Here is a 19151-nt window from a genome sequence, read left to right on the forward strand (position 1 = left end):
TTCAGTAAAGTTTGGTTGGTGAAAATCAAGATTTATTTTGTCTTATAGGACCCCCATGTGACCCCCAAACCAATATCCTCTCTCCAGATTCAAATAGTATATTAGCATAAGAACTTAAGAATGGCCATACTGGGTCATACCCAGGATCGGTGCAAGGATGTTTTGCACCCTAGGCGAAACTTCCACCTTGCACACCCCCCTTGCCCTTGCCCTCAGGCACTCACCCGTGGCAGCTCCCCCCCTCCACCCTGAGGTGCCCCCCCGTGGCAGCTCCCCATCCCAGCTCACCCCTGCTCCAAGCACGAGCACCCCGAGCACGTCATCGCTGCTTCACTTCTCCCGCCTCCCAGGCTTGTGGCGCCAATCAGCTTAGGCGCCGCAAGCCTGGGAGACGGGAGAAGTGAAGCAGCCACGGTGTGCTCGGGGAGGAGGTGGGGCAGGGGTGAGCTGGGCCGGGGAGTTCCCCTGCGTGCCCCGCCATCCTTGCTGCAGGCGGCCCTCCCCGCACTCCCCTGCCCCAGCTCTCTCCGCCTAAATGCCGGTGGCGACAGGGGCAGCCAAATATCCGGCCGCTGCGGTCACTGCCGAAGAAAATGGTGCCCCCCAAATCCCAGTGCCCTAGGCGACCGCCTAGGTTGCCTAAATGGTTGCACCAGCCCTGGTCAGACCAAAGGTCCATCTAGCCCAGTATCCTGTCTACTGACAGTGGCCAATGCCAGGTGTCCCAGAGGGAGTGAACCCAAAAGGCAATGATCAAGTGATTTCTCTCCTGCCATCCATCTCCACTCTCTGACAAACAGAGGCTAGGGACACAATTCCTTACCCATCTGGCCTATAGCCATTAATGGACTTAACCTCCATGAATTTATCCAGTTCTCTTTTAAATGTTGTTATAGTCCTAGCCTTCACAACCTCCTCAGACAAGGAGTTCCACAACTTGACTGTGTGCTATGTGAAGAACTTCCTTTTATTTGTTTTAAACCTGCTGCCCAATAATTTCATTTGGTGGCCCCTAGTTCTTGTATTATGGGAACAAGTAAATAACTTTTCCTTATTTACTTTCTCTACATCACTCATGATTTTATATACCTCCATCATATCCCCCTCTTAGTCTCCTTTTTTCCAAGCTGAAAAGTCCTAGCCTCTTTAATCTCTCCTCATATGGGACACATTCCAAATCCCTAAACATTTTAGTTGCCCTTCTCTGAACCTTTTCTAATGCCATTATATCTTTTTGAGATGAGGAGACCACATCTGTATGCAGTATTCAAGATGTGGGCGTACCATGGATTGTAGCAAACTACAATTTAATCACAAAGTGACACAAATAAACACAAAGCAACATACTGGCTTACTAAAGAACACTATCTAAAATGTGCTCTTAAAGCCTCCTTCAACTTTACACTACTTTGGTGTGCTCTTGTAATTGCCCCTGGGTTTGGATGTTCAAAATCAGACAGATTTTCCAGTTCCCCTCCTCCATCTTGTTGGTAACATTTCCCTATTTGCCTCACAAATATGATGTGAGTCACACATCATGCATCAATAACAGGAATATTTTGCTCACTGAGATCCAGTGTAGTCATGAGACAACTCCACCATCCTTTCAATCTACCAGATGCACATTCAACAATCATCTTGCACTCAGCTCAGAGGATAGTTATATCTTTTCTTACTGTTGTCCAGGAGCCCAACATGTAGTTTCATAAGCCAGGGATGCAAAGGGCAAATTGGGAATCACAATTGGGATTGCAATCACACCACTGTGAATGTGCTGGTCCAGGAAAATCTCTGTGAATGCAACTTGTCATCAAAGTCGTGTGTTCCTGAAAATGCAGGTATCGTGCACCTTGCCAGACAGCCCAATGTTAATGTCAGTGAAACATCCTCAGGGATCCACCAGTGTCTGCATAATCTGAAGAAGTATTCCTTTCTGTTTGTATATTCAGAAGCAAGACAGACTCAGGATATGTCTCTCATATTGCAGTTTGGGAAGCTCATAGCATTGAATCCATCTATTATTTACTGCACATTGCCCAGAGTCACAATCATGTGGAGCAGGACGTGTTTAATGGTATTCCACACCTGGATGATAACAGCCCCTACTGCAGACTTCCCAACATGGAACTGATTGTCTATAAACAGATAGCAATCCAGTATTGTTAGCTTCCACAGCATGATTGCCATCTGTTTCCCCACTATCAAAACAGCTCTCATTTTGGTGTCTCTGTGCTGAAGGACTGGGACAAGTTCTGCACACAATTCCAAAAATGTGGCCTTCTGCGTTACAAACTTCCACTGGTATCCCAATGTGATCCCTCAATCAATGCTCATTTCACAGGACCGGAAGCACTACTCCACCATGTGCAGCTGGTGAATGTCTGCTGTACCTGGCAATTTTCATTCCCTGTCTGCAGCATCCACTTGTGCTCAAATTTCTCATTTTCATTACTGCATGCCCGGCCACTGTAGTAGCTCTGAGGTGCTGGAAATACAGAAGAATCAGGCCAGATGCCCTATCACTACAACAGAAACAAGAACTCCAGCATTCTGTTCATCATCTATGCTTCTCCCAGAAAGATGGCAGAGAGATCGAAAACCGGTGCAAATAATTGTGTGAATTTTAAAAAATACAGCACAAAAATATGAGATTATGGGATGGAGACTGGAGTAGAACAAATTGTGGGAACTTGAATCTAAGCTCCCATACAATTTCTTGACAGAATGCACTTCCTAAATGTTCCACAAGGCAGTGTGCTAGATCATGCAGTGCGCACCGGGAAACCTACCCACAGCAATGTGTGTCTTGCCAATACAACTTCTCACAGTGCAGACATGCAGCACCAGCAAAGTGTGCACACACAGCAGCAACTTTACAATATCAACAGCTCTATGTAGGCAAAAATGTTACTGGTAAATCCTTCTAGTATAGATGTGGTCTAAGTGTTAAAGCAAATTCATGCAGCTGTCTCCACTATCATAATGTCATGTCACTTCTGTGGTACATCTCAACACAACATAAATTATATTTACATGCATTGTTATCACATTGTGATGCAGCATCAACAAGCCCCAAAGTGATTTAATTGCTTGTGAATCATCATCATCATCATCATGTTCCCATTATGCCTCTGGCGTTTAGGGCAGCAGTGAAGCTTCTCCACTTCTGTCTGTTTCTGGCAAGTCTTTCAATGGTTCCTCAGCTGTGCCCCAGGTTTTTCAGCTCGGTTTCCACAGCTGTTTACAATGTTGTTTTCAGGTGGCTTCATTTTCGCTTGCCTTCAGGTGTCCATCTTATTGCTATTCTGTTGATGGAATTAGTTTCCATCCGAAGCACACGGCCAATCCATCTCAAACGCCTCCTGGCAATGATGGTGCTCGGATCCTCTTGTCTGCACTGTGTCAACAGATCTTGGTTTGAGATTGTTCTGGGCCAAAAGATATGGAGGATTTTTCTGAGGCAGGTTGTATGGAATAAAGACAGTTTGGACATGTCATACTTTCTCATTCCCCAGCATTCTGCACTATAAAGCATTGTTGAAAGTATGCAACTCTGATAAATCTTGAGTTTGGTTTTGGCATTGTACTTTGATGATTTCCAGACTGTATTTAAGCTCCTGAAGGTGTTCCTGGTTTTACTGATTCTGTTCCAAACGTCCTGGCTTATTCCACCATCCTGGCTGATGGTCCTGCCCAAATATGTGAACATCTCTACATTGGTGAGAACATAATCCTCTGTCCATACTGGTGATGGTGAGGCAATATTAAAGGTCATGATATATGTCTTATTGTGATTGATTTTGTACTCTGGTGTCCGTACTTTGTCATGGCAGGACAGCTTGCATGTTCTAACAATCCCCCGAGTCTGTGTCGGCAGACAGTTCTCCCCCCCACTCCGCGGCCGACAGAGGGCTACTGCGGCAGCACTGGCCAGAGCCCCAGGCCCTTTAATCGCCACTGGAGCCCCAGGTGGCATGGGCCAGGGAACTCATATGGGCCCTGTCCCTTCTACCTGAGGCCCTACCCATTTCGGGGGAGGGGAGAGACAGAGCAGCCCCATACTGGAAAGAGTTCCATTTTACTTTCACCCCTGCCTTCAGGAGTCAATGACCCGTATAATTTCCAGTGGTGAAAGCTGAAAGGAAGCCACTGGCCTGAAGACTGACGTGCTCAACACCAAGACAAAAACCAAACTTGTTTTTTAGAACGTATGGACAATGTACAAAATAGGAAAGCTAGCTCAGGTCACAGCAGAGATGAGATGCTGCAGCTCTTACACATTCTGGGTGTCAGCGAGAGCAGATGGACGGGATCAGGAAGATTAACAACAGCCTCAGGAGAAACCTTACTGTATTCTGGATGGGATGATGGACAACACCATGAGAGTGTTGCCATCCTTTTGCTTGTGAATGTAGCCCCCCTTAAAATGAGGATGATCCTAGAAATCTCAAGATAAGCAGCAACCCAATTGTATGGCACTATTTAATGTGCCACTGCCAAGATTTAAATAATTTTTTGTGCTCATCCCTCCTGACACATCCACTATACCACAAAACTTAGAATGGGGACAGTTTTAGGGTTCTTTTGTGATGTTCTGGAGCCTGGGCCAGGATCTGGCCTATAATCTATTTGTTATTTGCCTTTGTTTCTAATAACGTAATACAAACTTAAATTTGAAAGCAGATTTTACATCAAATCTGTATTTCTGCAGTAATGCAACTTGTTGCTTTTATGCTGATAGCTGTGAAAAAGAAGGTAGTTTTGTTTATGTCCTAGTACTTCCTAGTCCGAATACATTACCTCCATCTTCAAGAAGCTAATAAAACACCCTTAAACTCTAATTGTCCTGTCCCACAGTACATTCTATTCTGTTTCGTACTATCCTCACTATGGCCTGAATCCAGCAAAGCACTTAAGTACATGCCTGGAACTACTCATGTGCTTAGAGTTACATGCATGCTTAAGTGCTTTGCTAGATTTGGGTATTAATAAGTATTTTTCAAAACATGCTACAGGAACAAAATGTATTTGTATTTGGTACATATTCGGTATATTTGGAACAAAAATATATTTAAAATAAATTAATAATATATTTATTAGCACAGTTGGAGCATTTAAATCTGAAAGCAATTCACCTTAAGAGGAATATAAATCATTTAACTAAAATAAATAGATCACAGAAAACTGGATGTAATTTATTACCTTACACAGTCTGCTAAATTCAATACAAGAATATACTTCAATGGAGAAATTGTCTTAAGACTGACATCTGTAATCTTCTGGCAATCAGCCATATAAATGTGCTTGATTTGTGGGCAAGATTTGCTCATCAGCTTGAAACTTAAATCAGTAATCCGATTATTTCCTGTTGAAATACATGAAGGCATAAATCACATATTAGCCATGCATTAAGGACTTGATCCAAATCCTCACTGAAATTAACTGAAATGCTCCTGCTGTTTTCAAATGAGCCAAATCAGACTCTAAAAGCATAAATTAATAATTCTGCTGAAATACTGTAAAGTCACTGACCTTCAATTCTGACCTTGACAAGTTTACATTCAGCAAGGGCTTTAAAAGCTACATCAGAAAGATGTGGAGAGTCCAGAAAAACAACAGACATAATCTGTTGGCATTTTTCAACTAAAGCCTTTGAAGAAAACAAAAAAGGATGATTAAACAGAACAACCACATCTGTGGTATGTTACATAGCCAAAAGCTAACTAATATTTTGTTCATTTACCTAATAATAACAATTGTATTTTCTTCCATTATAGTTATAACCCAATTTTAATACTAAACTTTTAAACTGTGACCAATGGTACAGATAATCAACTTAAAATCTTGTATTTTTTATTAAATTTGAAACATAAGCGGGGAAAAAATCAGTGACCTGAGGTATGCTGAGGGGCAGAAATGCAAGGGTATGCATCTAGTTAACAATTAGATTTGCAGAAGCTTGAAATTGTTTTACCATATTTGTGGCCCTGTTGTGCCTTTGATTTTATTGCAGAACTCTTCATTGAAGTCAACAGGAAGTTCTCTGCAAAAAATCAGTGGCACAATATTGGCCTGATATTCTATATTAATGGCCAGCTAAACTTTGATTTTATACAAAATAAAGCCAAATAAGTCTTATTTATATGTTAGGAGATTATGCTTTCATTGTGCCAATACACAGCTGGGAAAAGATGGAACAACTGTTGAAAGTTTCTGAGAGGAATCAAGAGTTAAAAGGACTTGTAAATCTGGTCTGGAATAAAATTGATCAATTTGTTTGGTGATGTTTTAAAAAATATATTCTTGTTAAAAGTGCTTAAAGGGTGAAATTCTTCTATTAGATTGCATGCGCACAACTCCCTTTGAAGTCAATGTGAAAGGTACACACATATTCAATGGCAGAAATTTTCCCTAAATGCAAGGTTGTTTTCAATTTCTTACTTGAATACATTTGTCTGTAAGGGTTGGCATATCATTGATTACCAAGTGCTTAATCCCACTGCAGCTGTTAGCAATATATCTGAAGCCATCAACAGAGATCTGATTTAAAAAAAAAGAAATCAGGTTTTATAAAGCATTTACATCTTGCAGGAAAGAGAACAAAGAAAAAATGGTTACTAACCTTTCTGTTAACTGTTGCTCTTCAAGATGTGTTGCACATGTCCATTCCAACGTAGGTATATGCATGCCCTAAGCACATCTGCTGGAATTTTTTCCCTAGTGGTATCCATCAGGTTGGCTCTGACACAGTCTGTTGCTGCACTCATAGTGCCGGTATAAAGGGCCCTCCCAATCCCATTCCTCTTCAGTTTCTTCTTACCGATTGACTCAAATAAAAAGGGATAGAGGGTGGGTTTTGGCATGGACATGTGCAACACATCTCTAAGAACAGCTGAAGAAAGGTTAGTAACTGTTTTCTCTTCCTCGAGTGGTTGCACATGTCCATTCCAATGTAGGTGACTCACAAGCAGTTGTACAGGAGGTGGGCTTGGTGTTCAAAGACAGGCTGGCTAAAAGACTGTGTGGCTGAAATTGGCATCATCTCTAGCTTGGCGGGTGATGGCATAGTCCAGGGGTGACAAAACTTATTGACCTTCCAAGCCACATATGACAATCTTCAGAAGTTTGAGAGCTGGGTGCACCTTCCAGAGCTTGGGGCTTCTGCCCTGCAGCACGGTGGTGGGGCTAGGGGCTTCAGCTGGCACCTCCCCTGGGGCTGAAGCCCTGAGACCCAGCAGGCACCTCCCATGGGGCTGAAGCCCTTAGACCAGGTGTCGGCAAACTTTTTGGTCTGAGGGCCACATCTGGGTGGGGAAATGTTATGCAGGGCCATGAATGTAGGGCTCGGGCAGGGGGTTGGGGTGCAGGAGGGAGTATGGGGTGTGGAAGGGGGTGCAGCGTGCAGGAAGGGACTCAGGGCAAGAGGTTGGGGTGCAGGAGGGGACTCAGGGGGTTGGGGTGCACGAGGGGTGCAGCAGGGGGCTCAGGGCAGGGGGTTGGAGGCTCAGGGCAGGGGGGTTGGGTGCAGGAGAGGGTGCAGAGTGCAGGAGGGGGCTCGGGGCAGGGGGTTGGGGTGCAGCAGGGAGCTCAAGGCAGAGGGTTAGGGGACTCAGGGCAGGGGGTTGAGGTGCATGGTGCAGCAGCGGTTCAGGGTGCGGGCTCCGGCCTGGTGCCGCTTACTTCGAGTGGCTCTGGGGTGGCAGCAGTGCACAGTGGGACTAAGGCAGGCTCCTGGCCTGCCCCAGCCCCGCGCTGCTCCCAGAAGTGGCCAGCACGTCCAGCAGTGGCTCTTGGGAGTGAGGTGGGGCAGGGGACTCCGCTGCGCACTGCCCTCGCCTGTGGGTACCATCCCCGAAGCTCCCATTGGCTGCGGTTCCCCATTCCCGGCCAATGGGAGCTGCAGGGAGTGGTGCCTGCAGGCGGAGGCAGCACATAGAGCCCTCTGCCCCACCCTCCCCTAGGGGCTGCAGGGACGTGGTGCCAGATTGAAAGCCCTGATGGGCCGGATCTAGCTCATGGGCCATAGTTTGCCTTCCCCTGCTCTAGACCCCTCTCCCCGCTGGAAGTCCCTAGCCACACCATCCTGCTGCAAGGCAGAAGCCCCGAGTTCTCCCCCATCTCCGTCACAATCTGGTAGGTGGAGAATGGGGAGGCCTGGGGAGTTCCACAAGCCACACTTTTAACTGTAAAAGAGCCGCATTTGGCTCGCGAGCTGCCGTTTGGCCACCCTGGCATAGTGGACTGAGAATGTGTGCACTGATGACCAGGTCGCTGCTCTGATGTCCTGAATAGGGACTTGCACTAGGAAGGTGGCCAAGGAGGCCTGCAGTCTTGTGGAATGAGCAGCCAGGTTAGCTGGAGGCAGGACACCTGCAAGTTCATAACACACCTGAATGCATGAAGTAATCCAGGATGAAATTCTCAGGGTGAAGATGGGAAGGCCTTTCATCCTTTCTGCTATCGCTATGAATAGCTGAATCGATCTGCAGAATGGTTTGGTCCTTTTACATAGAAAGCTAGAGCCCATGTAACATCCAAAGAGTGTTGGCGCTGTTCTTCTCTGCTTGCATGTGGTTAAGGGTAGAATACCAGCAGGAAGATTGCTTCCACTGCAGTGGAATTGTGAAACCACCTTAGGGATGAACGATGGGTGTGGACGCAGCTGTACATTATCCTTGAAGATAATATAAGGGCATTCTGACATAAGGGCCTGGATCTCTGAAACCCTTCTGACTGAAGTGATGGCCACTTTCCAGGAGAGGTTCAACAACGACCACACTGAAACGGCTCAAATGGTGGACCTGTGAGCTTCTACAGGATAAGGTTTAGATCCTAGGGAGGAATAGGTTCTCTTACCCACGGGTATACCCTCTCCAGGCCTTTAACAAAATGCATAAACATCTTGTGCAAAAAAATAGATCAGTTGTTAACCTTGGGATGGAAGGCTGAGATGGCTGCAAGATGAACCTTGACTGAATAGAGGGCCAAACCTTGCTTCAGAAGCAAACGGTACTCCAAAATGAACTGCAGTGAGGACTGCACAAGTGGAATTCCCCATTGGGAGAACCAGATGGAGAATCGTTTTCATTTTGCAAGGTAGATGGCCTTGTAGGAGGGTTTTCTATTGCCTTGTAGGACTCTATCGACTTGCTCCAAGCAAGCTTGCTCTCAGGATTCAGCCATGGAGATTTCAGGCTGTCAGATGGAGGGAGCTGAGGTTTGGTTGGGGCAGTCAACCGTGGTCTAGGGAGATCAGGTCCAAGTGTAGCAGAAGCAGTAGCAGGGCCTCCACTGAAAGGCCTAAGAGGGTGGTGAACCAATGTTGTCTGGGCCACGCCAGGGCATGAGAATGACCTGTTTTCAGTCCTGCTTGATCTTCATCAGAACCTTGTGTATCAACAGGGTAGGAGGGAATGCATAATACAGGTGATTTGTCCATGACAACAGGAATATATCTATTAGAGACCCTGGGCTGTAGTCTTACGGGGAGCAAAACTGGTGTCATTTCCTGTTGTTTCAGTAGCAAACAGGTCTATAAGGGGAGTCTCCACCATTGGAAGATGCCCTTTGTGATGTCTGATTGGAGCGACCATTTGTGGTGAGAGAGAAAGACTTGCTGAGTTGATTCACCAGCTGGTTCTGCATTCCGGAAGGTAGGACGCTTCTAGACTGTCCAATGCAGAGCTCCCACAGCTGGATTGCTTCCTGACATAGGGGTAAGAGAGTGCTCCACCCCATCTGTTGATGTAGAACATGGCTGTTGTGTTGTCTGTGAGAACCAAAATGATCTTGTTTGTAATGTGACGTAGGAATGCCTGACAAGCTGGGCTAACTGCCCTGAGCTCCCTGACATTGATATGGAGGGAAAGCTCTTCTTGAGACTAGAGGCCCTGAGTCCAGAGGGACCCTAGGTGGGCTCCCCAGCCTAGGGCTGATGTGTTGGATACTAGTGACACTGATGGTTAAGGCTGTGAAAAGAGAATCCCTGCACATACTATGCAGGGGTTGAGCCACCACGTAAGTCAATCAAGGACCTGAGTGGGAACAGTGAGCACCAAGTTCAGGAGATGACTCAAGGGAAAGTATTCTATGGTCAGCCAAGCTTGCAGAGGTCTAAGATGTAGCCTCGCATGTTGCCCTATGTATCTGCATGAAGCTTTGTGACCCAGAAGGCTCAGACACTTTTGTGCTGTTGTGATTGAGTGAGCCTGGAGGGACCTAATCTGAGCCATAATTGACCAAAAATGATCTTCCAGAATGTAGGGCCCTCGCCTGAATGGAGTCAAGAACTGCACCAATGAACTCTATACTTTGGACAGGGACAAGGGTGGATTTCTGGTCGATTATCAGTAGGCAGGTCAATTGGATGAGATGGATGTCGGATTCCACCTGAGCTCTCTACCAACCTCTGACTAGCCAGTCGTCAAGGTATGGGAATATATGAACTCCCTTTTTTCTGAGGAAAGCCACCGCTGCCACCATGCATTTGATGAAGATCTGTAGGGCGGCTGACTGGCTGAACAGAAGAATCACAAACCAGAGGGAGCAGGTTTGTATAATTTTGGTGGTTCTCAGAACGGGTCCAAGTCCCCACACAGACACCTGCCTAAGGCTCTAGGAGGATGTTTGGGTGTGGAACAGGTGCAGGCTCTGGGATGGAGTTTGGGTGCTGGGTGCAGGCTCTGGACTGGGTCAGGGGTTTGGAGTAAAGGAGGGGGTGTGGACTCTGGGAGGGAGTTTGGGTGCAGGAGGGATTTGAGGTGCAGGCTCTGGGAGAGAGTTTGGGTGTGGGCTCTGGGATGGGACAGGGGGTTGGGTGCAGGAGGAGGTGCAGGAGGGGTGCTGGATGCGAGCTCTGGGAGGGGATTTGAGTACTGGGTGTGGGCTCTGGGTTAGGACAGAGGGTTAGGGTGTGGGGCGGGGGGCTGGGCCGGGGATGAGGAGTTTGAGGTGCAGCAGGCAGGCTGCCATGGGGCAGGCGCAAGGGGTCAGAGAGGAGGAGTCCCCACAGCCCTCTCCCCGCTGGAAGCAGCGAGCTCTGGGGAGAGGGGAGAGCCCTTCCTCCCCGGCCTGACACTCACCCAAGCCCCTCCCAGGCTGCTGCTCAGAAGGTCCAGCCAGGATAAGCCCTACCCCACAATCGACTCAGAGTCACCTTCTGGGGCGGGGGATTGCCATGGGCCTCCTCCCTCCACAGGTGCAGCAGTTGCCTCAGCGTACCCCTGGCACTGCTCCCTTGTAGCTGTCCACGGTCTCTGGCCATTGCAAATGCCTCCATAGTCAACGGCACTGTGAACTGACCTGTATGCTGTCTGCCTGAAAAAGATGCCTCCTGCGCTGGCATCAGCAGAACTTGAGGAGGTACCGAAGCTGAAGGCACCTGTTGTTGAAATGCCAGGGAGGAAGAGCAGCCCAATGCAGGTCTCACTCTATCATAGTCCCCATGCCTACTTGTCTTTGGCATCAGAGATTGACTCTTCTGTTGCTGCTTTCTATGTTTCTTCTTGGCACTGGAGATGAAGATTGGTGCCAGGACTCATGACTGGTAGGAGGATAGCTCCGCACCAAAGCTGAGGTGCTTGATGCCAAGTCCAAGAAGCATGGTTCTGAAGCGGGACTTAGGGCTGCCTCCATGAGAAGGACCTTCAACCTTGCTTCCCGGTCCTTCTTGGTGCAGGGTTTGAAGTCCCTGCAAATCTGGCAGCAGTCTTTCCTGTGAGATTCCCCTAAGCATTTGAGATAACTTGAGAGCAAGTCACTCAATGGCATTGACTTGCCACAGGAAGTGCAAGGCTTGATGACCGATGACTGAGGCATGCCCTGGCTCTGGGAAGGCGGACAACCTTGCTAACGAAGAGGGGAGGCATCCAAAACTATCTATTAAAACTATTCAACTATTTGAACTAAATACTAACTACCATACTACAGTAACTATTTACACTAAAGAAATAAGAAAAGCCACTAGGAAGAATTGCCTGAGCAATGAAAGGAGTTCCAGCCACTGTCCTGGGTGGTAAGAAGGAAATGAAGCGGAATGGGGAGAGCAGGGCCTTTTATACCAGTGTTATGGATGCATGGCACCAGGCAGCACTGGAGCCGACCTGACAGATACCACTAGAGCAGAAAATTCCAGCGACTGTGCTTGGGGCACGCACAAACCTATATTGGAATGGACATGTGCAAGCACTCGAAGAACAGTATGGTAAGAGCCAGAGGTATATTCCAGTATTGCAGAATTGCTTGTACCTCCATACTAAGTGAATCATAAAATGTATCAATTCAAACTATTAAACAAGTAAAGAACCTGTATATAGTATTAGTGTAACACATTACTTATAATGGTAGAGGCTTGAGATGTTTGACTTGGCACTTTAAAGAACTAAATAGTGGTTCATCTAGCACTTCAGAGGAGGGAGTATTTCAAAATCTAAATCCTGGTATGGATTTTACAGCCTTCTCTTATCTCTACAATGGACCTAATCCAAGCCCTGGGATGCTTGGAATCCAGATCAGAATTTTATGGCTCAAGCCCATTTTTAAAATACTGATAAATTTTTTTGTACAACATAAAACATAATAAACATGCTTTCAGTTTCTTCTGAATTTAAGTGCTGTCTTCTGAGAAAACGAGGTTACTTACCTCTGTAACTGTTGTTCTTCGAGATGTGTTGCTCATATCCATTCCATTTAGGTGTGCGCGCCGCGTGCACAGCCGTCGGAGAAACTTTTCTACCCTAGCAACACTCAGCGGGTCGGCTGGGCGCCCCCTGGAGTGGCGCCACCACGGCGCCGCATAAATACCCCAGCCGACCCAGCCACCCCTCAGTTCCTTCTTGACGGCCACTCCGACAGTGGGGAAGGAGGGTGGGTGTGGAATGGATATGAGCAACACATCTCGAAGAACAACAGTTACAGAGGTAAGTAACCTCGTTTTCTTCTTCGAGTGGTTGCTCATATGCATTCCATTTAGGTGAATCCAAGCCTTACCTAGGCGGAGGGGTCAGAGGAAGACGCGGCAGTACTGGGTAGTACAGCCGCCCCAAAGGCCGCGTTGTCCCGAGAACTGCTGGACCAAAGCAAATGGCGTGCGGAAACGGTGGACCGATTGACAAGTCGCAGTACGCAAATCTCCTGAATGGGCACGTGCGCCAAGTAGGCTGCTGAGGAAGCTTGAGCCCTCGTGGAATGGCGCCGTAAGGTTCCGGGGGAACTGAGCTTGCTCGTAGCACGTGCGATACAGGCCGACCCAGAGGAAACTCCTCTGAGGAAGATGGCAGACCTTCCATTCGCTTCTGACAACCGCGACAAAAAGCGTGGAGACTTCGAAGGGCTTGATTTCTTCCACATATAAAGCCAGGCTCTGCGCAACATCCAAGGGGTAGCTGCTGTTCTCTCCGAGAAGCATGAGGCTCGGGAAAAAACCGGGAAAAGATTCTGGCAAGCGTGGAAGGCCAGACACCACCTAGGAGGAAAGCAGGATGAGGTCGCATTGCACCTTGTTTTATGAAAGACAGTGACGGAGGATCGACAGTGAGGCCTGATCTCCGAGACCGACGCGCTGAGGTGAGGCCACCAAGAAGACGTTCCATGAGAGGTAGAGAAGAGGGCAAGTGCAGTGGTTCGAAGGCGGCAACATAAGTCTGTTCAAGACCAAGTGAGTCCCAGGAGGGGGCTGGGTAAACGTGGGGGATAGTAACGGTCCAGACCCTTCATGAAGCGAGAGACCACCGGGAGAGAACACTGACAGCCACCGTTCTCCCGGATGGAAAGGAGGAGGCCGTCAGGTGCACCTTAAGAGAGGAAGTGCCAGTCCCCTCCTGCTTAAGGTGCCAGAGGTATCTAGGACGTCGGATGACGCTGTAAGGGGAAACATCAATAGGATTGCACACCAGGCCGTAGCGCTTCACTTGCCACATACAAGTTCTGCGGTGGAAGGTTTTCTGCTATGGAGGAGAATGCGCTGCACGGACCGGAGCAGCGTAACCTCAGCATTCAGCCATGCAGGATCACGCCTGAAGGTCGAGGTATCGCAAGTCCGGAATGAGAATGTCCCCGTGGTCCTGTGATGAGGTCTGGACACTGGGAGGGGAATGGAGCGGCTACTGCAAGGTCCAGGAGGGTGGTGTACCAGGCTTGCCTGGCCACGCCGGCCTATTAAGAATGAGCTGCGCCTTTCTCTGCGACCTGAAAGCAAGACCCTGTGTACACAAGAGAAACGGAGGGAAGGCAACAGTAGGCGGTGGCCGTCCCCAAGGCGAGAACGCGTCCGTTATCGACCGGGAATAAAAAAGAGAGGCCCCGGAAGAGCAGAACTACGGCACTTCCTGTTCAAGCGGGACGAGAAGGGTCTACAGGGGAAGCCCCACCTCGAGAAATGGAGTAATGAACTCCGACTGATCGACAGTCGGGCAGAGGAAGGAACCTGCTAACGATCCGCCAGGGTGTTCCGGACTCCGGAGGAAGGATGCCTACTAGAATCCACCCGGAGGGCCTTACAGAAGTCCCATACGTTGAATAGGCTTCTTGACACATGGGAGACGAGTGAGTCTTCCCCTGCCTGTTATGTAGTACATGCCGTTGGTTGTCCGTAATACCGAAACACAACGGCATTGAGATGCGCTGGAACCTCGACGGCCGAGACGAACGCCCGTAGCTCCCGTATGTTGATGTGAGTGGAGAGCTCGTCGGCAGACCCAACGCCCTGGGTCCGTAAAGCGACCATGCGTGGGCCCCAAGCCGAGGATGAGCACAAGTCGTAGGGTTAGTGATGGTGCTGTCGGATGAAAGGGCAATCGGCCCAAAACCTGAGACTGGTCCAGCCACCAGTCGAGGGAGCGGAGAGGGACCGGGAGGATCATGAGCATAGCACGTCCAGCTGGAGTCCCGCTCGGACGGAAAGACCAAGTGAAGCCCACGTCTGAAAGGGCCGCATGCGTAACTGGCATATTTGGTGACATGGGTCATGCGGCCATATGCCCAGCAGAGTGGAGGCAGTTGCGAGCTGAGGCCAGACGAGCTGCTTCAAGTGCCCGACGAGTGAAGTGAGCGCTAGAAAGTGCGCTTGAGGCCGGTAGGCTCCTGGCAGGGAGGATCCAAAGTGTCGCTCCTATGAAAGTCCAGTCTCTGCGTCGGATGTAGAGTGGACTCTCCGCATTGAAGGAGGATCCCAAACGGACAAAGATTGTCCTTGATATGAGACATGCTGACTGACTTGGGCGTGGCGAGGTGCCCCGATGAACCAGTCGTCCAGGTATGGGAAGACATGTATCTGCCTGCTTGCGAAGAGTGCCGACGACGCCAATGGCATTTGTGAAGACCTCGGGGCAAACAGGCAAGGGAGGACAGAAAACTGAAGGTGCTGTCTGACCGTGACCGAAGGTACTTCCTGTGCGGCGGGAAAAAGGCTATGTGAGATGCGTCCTTCATGTCGAGGCGGCGTAAACAGTCCCAAGGATCCAAGACGGATAATGGGTTCAGGGGACCATAAGCTGAACTTCAACTGTGGTAGCCACTTGTTGACGTCCCGCAGTCTAGAATTGGTTGGAGGCCTCCCTTGGATTGGGAAGAAAAAATAACGGCGATAATAACCCTTCCCCTCTCGGGCAGCAGAACTCCTCTACGCTCCTGCAGTGAGAGAGATTGCAACTCGTGCCAGAGGATTTGTCGGAAGAGGGGCCCGAAAGAGGGGACGGAAAGGGGGCGGAAAGGCGGGATGAAGAAACTGAGGGTAATCCGTGCTCACCGTGCGCGCACCCACTGTCAAGTACTGCGACCACGCCAGAAGGAAGTAGGAAAGGCGTTGGAAAGGGGGGAAAGTGATCCTGAAGAGAGTCCTGGTACGTCCGTCATCGGGCGTACTTCCAAAAGCTGCTCATTGGCCCTTGATGTGTTTTAGTGGGCTGAACTTGGGCGTGTGGGGCCAGACTGGCGTCTTCCCCCCCACCTCGCTCCTGGTGCAATCCGCCTGTTTCGAGGCGGAATACGGGCGGCGGGCTTGGGGCATAAAGGTCTCGTGAGCCACGGGTGTCATCCCATAGCGACTTTAAGGTGACCTTGCCGTCTTCAGGCCTTTGAAGTGAGGGTCTGTCTTATCGGAAAAACAAACCCCCTCAAAGGGTAAGTCCGAATGTGGTCTGCGTACTGTGGAAGGTGGAGGCCTGGAGCAAAAGGGAATCGTCTCCAGCGTAATTCCGGAGCTATAGTCCTATGCAAGCCGATCGGCCGCGTCCAGGCAGCTGAGGAGGTCCGCGATGCTTCTTGCCCTCTCAACAAAGGCTGCGAACTCCTGGCGGAGTCCGGGGGCAGCAACTCGTAATGCGCTAACGCCGACCAGGTGTTATAAGCCGTATCGGCTAATGAGGGCCTGCTGATTGCGACTCGGCTGTAAGGCGCCTGCGCGATAGACCTTACAGCCTAGAAGGTACATGCGTCTAGCCTGCTTTAGATTTTGGTGCCGGCGCCTGTTGGCCAATGCCCCCTCTCGTTAACTGATGGACAACTAACGAGGAGGGGGGTGGGTGGACGTACCAGGTGTTCAACCCTTGGAGGCACCATGTATCGGCGCTCCACTCGCCGTCGGTGGATGGATGCGGAAGACTGCCACAAGGATCAGTAGTCGCCTGTTAGTTTTAATGAATGGGAGGCTATGCGCGTTGGGGCATCGGGCAGCCAGATAGTGGACACCGGATCGTCGACCCCGCACTTCCTCACGGGAGTCTATGTAAGCCCCGCAAGGAGGTCCTGGGATCGCAAGTCGATCGGGCGGGGGTCCTGAGGAGGGGAGCCGCCACGGCCTATCCAGGAAAGAGAGGAGGATATGCCGGGACAAGAGGTCCTGGGCAGGACTCGTTCCCTGGGGTCCTGCTGTAAAGACCGGAGTGCAGAGGAATGATGGCATGATCCTCTGCGTCTCCGGAGGAGCACGCGGATATTGGGAGCCTCTGGTGCCCGACAGTTGTGGAGCAGTGCAGGGCCCGAACCAGGGGAGCACCCTGGGCCTGATGAATCCAGGGTGTCCACATTGCCATGCTGCTGCGGGGATCGTGGGATCCGCGACTGTCTGGAAGAGTCCACGGGGAAAGTCAACGTCTCGTCCCGGCTATAGCTGCACCTGCCCGGAAGAAGCAGACACACCTTGACCGGACGGCCAGGAGAGGCCGGAAGGTGCACCGACGTGGCCATGGACCTGGCAGACCGAGTCTGGGGACAAGTGGCCGTACCTGGGAGCCGGACCGGGACCGTGCGCCCGGTTTGGTGCCGGAGGTCGACCAGGGGACTCAACTCGACGCGAATCTGCTTCCGGGAAATAATCGGCTTTGCGTGGTGGGGCGGGAGCTCGACCAGTGCGCGAATAGCGGACGGGGAGTGCGACGGGCCGCCGCATGAGCCGATGCCGCGGTGGCGTGCCGAGGCGGAGGGGAAGCGGTGCCGAAGCGAGCATTGCCGAGCGAACGGGAGCGTCGTGGAGAACGGTGCTCGTGATTCGAGCAGTGCCGCGATTGGACGGTCCGGGGAGCGGTGCCGCGATGGGACGGTGCCACGGAGAACGGTGCGTGATTCGAGCGTGCCGCGGGACCAGGGCCGCGTTGGGAGTGGTGCCGCGAGAACGTGCCCGTGATTTGGAGCGGTGCCGCGGTGAAACGGTCCGCGATGGGAAGCGATCCGTGAGAGGAGCCGCGAGGAGACCGAAATCTGGACGTGACCGAGCAGTGACAGAAGGCGGCCGAGAAAAGCGGCTTGCCGTGGAACGTCCCAAAGTGACTGGCGTAATCGGAGGTACATGAATAGTGCTGGCTCCGTGATAGCAAATCAGTCTCGTGCCACCGAAAATGTCGCGGTGTGGAAGGCAAGCAGCTCGAACGCGCGTGCCGAGGACTTCCCGCGCCGACTCGACGGCCCGCACGGGGCGGACTCAAAAAAACGGGCCGGATTGACATGCGCCGCAACCGGCCGGTGCCGGGCGTCTGCCCAGGAGCAGTCTAGCTCGGGGCGGCTCAGGAGGGTCCGCCCGCAGGCTTGCGACGTGACTCGGAGACAGTGGAGCGCGCGAGTTGCCTTCGGCGCGCGTGCTGCCGTGCCGAGGAAGCCTTAACGTCCTGACGGGACGGTCCGGACGAGCGGTCTCATCCCGCTTTGCTGGCTCGACTCGGTGCGGTGTCAAGCCGCCTCCATGAGAGCTGCCGGAGTCTAAAAGTTCCGCTCCTTCTGGGTACGCGCTTGAAGGCCTACAATGGGGCACCTAGAACTAAGTGCGACCCCCCAGGCATTCAGGCAGGAGTCGGGGGACCCTCCTGCGGCATTGGCCTATTTACAGCTGAAACATGGGTTAAACCCGCAGCCAGCATGGCGTCGTAACCGCGTCGGGGTAGGGAAAGAGCCCCCGCCGCGAAAACTACTACAATACACTAACACTATTAATCAATTATAACTAATTTAACTATGTAAACGAAACGATAACTAACAAAGACGCGATAAACGAGTACTAGGGAAGAATGTGGAGTCAGGCACGCACTCCACTGTTCCAACGACGACACGGGCCGGTAAGAAGGAACTGAGGGGTGCCGGGTCGGCGGGTATTTTACGCGCGCCGTGGTGGCGCCATCCCAGGGCGCCCAGCGACCCGCCGAGTGTGCTAGGTAAAAAGTGATCCGACGCTGTGCACGCGGCCACAACACCTAAATGGAATGCATATGAGCAACCACTCGAAGAAAGAAGTTCAATATTCTGAAACCACTCGTCTCAAAAGGTCTTGATGGCCCTGAGATCAATTGGTGGAGGGCGCTGAAAGGATTTCCCGCCACCACCTTGTCAGCGAGGGGGAGGAGGAGAGGCCCGGGACCATGGGGTCCTGTGGAATCTGAACTGAGGAGCGTCATCTGTGCGTCAGGTGGACCTGGGTAATCTGCAGATGGTATCTGTGACGACTGGGACTGTCGATTTTGCTCTGATACTTGTGTGTGCCTCAGTGTCCCCTAGGGCAGTTCTTAGTATCTGGTGTGGGAATAAGGGTGTGTGATTGGCTAAAAAAAACAGGGAAGGGGCATGCCCCTAACTGCCGCGCACATCGCCTCTATCAACTGATTGCTGGCCCCTCCCTGCCATAGGTGCCAGCTGAAAGTTTGGAGACAAAGGGCATCGGTGACCTCATGCCC

The 19151-nt window shown here is 50.7% G+C and overlaps 1 protein-coding gene across 2 annotated transcripts in view; it reads right to left on the reverse strand.

Moving 5' to 3' along the window:
* The window catches only part of FBXL13 (F-box and leucine rich repeat protein 13), a 194526-nt gene that overhangs the window by 49602 nt on the left and 125773 nt on the right, over window positions 1-19151 (reverse strand). For both annotated transcript variants that reach the window (XM_075064574.1, XM_075064569.1), the window contains exons 12-14: window positions 6442-6540; window positions 5533-5650; window positions 5203-5365 (exon numbers count right to left, since the gene is read on the reverse strand). In XM_075064574.1, coding sequence (XP_074920675.1) covers window positions 5203-5365; window positions 5533-5650; window positions 6442-6540 — 380 coding nt within the window. The remainder of the gene's footprint in view (window positions 1-5202; window positions 5366-5532; window positions 5651-6441; window positions 6541-19151) is intronic.

The sequence above is a fragment of the Chelonoidis abingdonii genome, chromosome 1 (genome assembly GCF_003597395.2).
Source record: "Chelonoidis abingdonii isolate Lonesome George chromosome 1, CheloAbing_2.0, whole genome shotgun sequence".
NCBI lineage: Eukaryota > Metazoa > Chordata > Testudines > Testudinidae > Chelonoidis > Chelonoidis abingdonii.